Source organism: Monopterus albus, unplaced genomic scaffold (assembly GCF_001952655.1).
Source record: "Monopterus albus unplaced genomic scaffold, M_albus_1.0 scaffold3.1, whole genome shotgun sequence".
Lineage (NCBI taxonomy): Eukaryota > Metazoa > Chordata > Actinopteri > Synbranchiformes > Synbranchidae > Monopterus > Monopterus albus.
In genome coordinates, this window is record NW_018127883.1 from 7271799 (window position 1) to 7274342 (window position 2544).

At 43.9% G+C, this 2544-nt stretch overlaps 1 protein-coding gene across 1 annotated transcript in view; it reads left to right on the top strand.

The window, feature by feature from the left end:
* Nucleotides 1-2544, top strand: part of fam83ha (family with sequence similarity 83 member Ha) — an 8723-nt gene that overhangs the window by 4632 nt on the left and 1547 nt on the right. The window contains 1 exon segment of the mRNA XM_020601324.1: nt 1-2539. This exon segment is cut by the window's left edge and continues 6 nt beyond it. Coding sequence (XP_020456980.1) covers nt 1-2539 — 2539 coding nt within the window.

Here is a 2544-nt window from a genome sequence, read left to right on the forward strand (position 1 = left end):
ATTCACAGGGGACAGCAGCCTTATCCAGGGCCCAGACCAGGAACAGAAGCTGATTACTATGACAAGTTCTGGAGCCAAGACTATTTTTCTGCAGATCAGCACTTGGAGCCTGGTTTGCCACAAGAGATGCAACCACCTGATAACTTTGACCCTGTGCTTAACTATTTATCATCTACCGGAAATTTAGACTTCGACCAGAACTCGGCAAAATTACTACCTGCAGCAGATTTACCGTTTAGTTCTTCTCAACCTAGAAGACTGAGTTTAGGCCAGCCATATGTCTGTCAAACCTCTCCCACGCCCTCAAGTCCAGCTGATCAGAAGCCATTTTTTCAGGAGCATAGCACTGAACGCAAGGATCCTGTGGTTAAACGAGGGCTAAGAAACTGGAGGATTAGCTCATACCTCAGTGGATATGATAATCCAGAAGATGAAGTCCTGCCATTAGGACCATTTCAGGCACCAGACCTTTCTGAAGAGCCCTCATACCCCATACAGCAAAGAGCACTAGTTACAGATTTGTCAATTCCTAAAATCCCTAATGTCAAAGAGTTCAAGGTTCCTGCAATACCCAGGGCCGGCCAGATGCTAAGTTTGGCCAAAACCACTGCACAAGAGCAGACAAAGACATTGCCTGATGACTTTATTGCAGTGGCAGCAGAGATCACATCAGCACCATCACCTTCAGAATCATCATCCACAACTGAAGTGGAAAAGGCAGAGGAGGCAGAGCAAAAAGAACCAAAAATGGGTGTTCTTCGAAGGGAGGAGTCGTTTCGTAGGAAGTACAACGCTGCAGCACCAAGGTGCTCCAGGTTAAGATCCTCTCTGATATTCAGCTCTCTTGATCAGGAGACCAAAACTGCTCCAGGCCAAGAGGATGAGGAAAGTGACAAAAATAAGACAGAACAGACAAAACTACCTTTTGTTTCAAAGATTTTCAGACAAAGGAGAGCTGCTGTAAGAGAACCCACTGATTGGAGTCGCTATGTAAAATCAGCAACTTTTGATAACTCTGCCACAGAAACATCCAAAACAGATGATGGAAACAGTAAAGCAGAGGATGAAGATCCATCAAAGGAAGAAAATTCAAATGATCTCTCAGAAAAAAGTGAGGATCAGAGGTCAATAAAACCACTTGATGTAGAGCAGTCCATGCCCCAATCTAAGCCTTGTGACACTGAGCTGCCTAAAACCAATCAACCAGTGCAACCACCTACGTCATTGCTCCTCACTTCTTTGTGTGTAGATATGAATGATCCTGATACAAGGTTAATGTATTTCAAAGAGTTGGCAGCAAAACGCAAAGCTGCAAAGGCTGCAGAAGCTGAAAAAAGCCAAGACAAAGCTCCAATGAAACCACCAGCTGAGCTAAAAAGCAATACCACTGAGCTGAAAGAAGACTCAATAAAGATGGCTAATATTTTACCATCTGAGGGTTTATTAGAAAAGAATGCTACTGCAGAGGAAGTGGGGAAAACAGTATACACAGAGGCATGTGAGACTAACAGACTTGTCAAAAATGATCCCAGTACTTCCCAAAGCTGTGAAGAGGAACAAACCAGAGTCTTAGCTGAGTCACAGAGGACAGAGCTGAAGAGCAGTCCATCGGTAACATCTCTTCCAACTACACCAACAACTAACTCTACTTCAAAGGAGTCCAGTTTACTCACTTCTACTTCAGTGGAAGTACCATCATTTTCTGCATCTGCTCAATTGTATTCTAAAACCCCAGATCCTCAGTCAGTCCAGTTAGAGACTAACATCTCCTCTCCTCTATCGCCTTCTGAAAAACTCACCAGACCAAAATTCAGCTCTTCTGATCACATTCAGGAAGATTCTGGTTTACATCCACCCTGCAGCTCCACTCCTCTTTCCTCTCCAGCAGAGACCATATCCTCTAATGTTACCTCAGAAGACACCAGTTCAACCTTAACTTCTGTAATATCCTCAACATTTGATAAAACAGAAGCACAGGAATCTGCCAACCCCTCACTGCAACAGTCCCCCCAGCCAGCTGAGGAAACTTCACAAAACTCTGGTCAAGCTTATCTAGATCCTGTTTGTCAGTTGACATCATCTGAGACGCCGTCAGCAGTTGATTCTGCACATGTGAAATCTGATATTTCTCATGACATATGTGCTGTTGCTTCAGAGCCAAACACATCTTCATTACAGTCCACTACAAAGACAAACTCTGAAGAATCCTGTGCTCTTACACCTTCAGGAAAATATGTTCTTACATCAGAAAACAGCACTTTTCAGAAGACTGATGCAGAGGAACCCAAGGTTTTTGGGTCATCACAGGATGTCAAAGTTAATAGCACACCTGTCATACCTTCATCACCTAAGTCCAGTTTGTCTAATGCATCTGGTCTTGAAAGTTCTTCCAGATCTCATCAAAATGAGACCGTTCCTCCTGCACCCAACCCAGTAGACCACCCAGCTGAGCATTCTTCATTATTCCTTAGTATTTCCCAGTCAGAAACAGCTGCAACCCCACAAGATGCATTAATACAAGTAACTCCTCCCTCTGAACCTAAC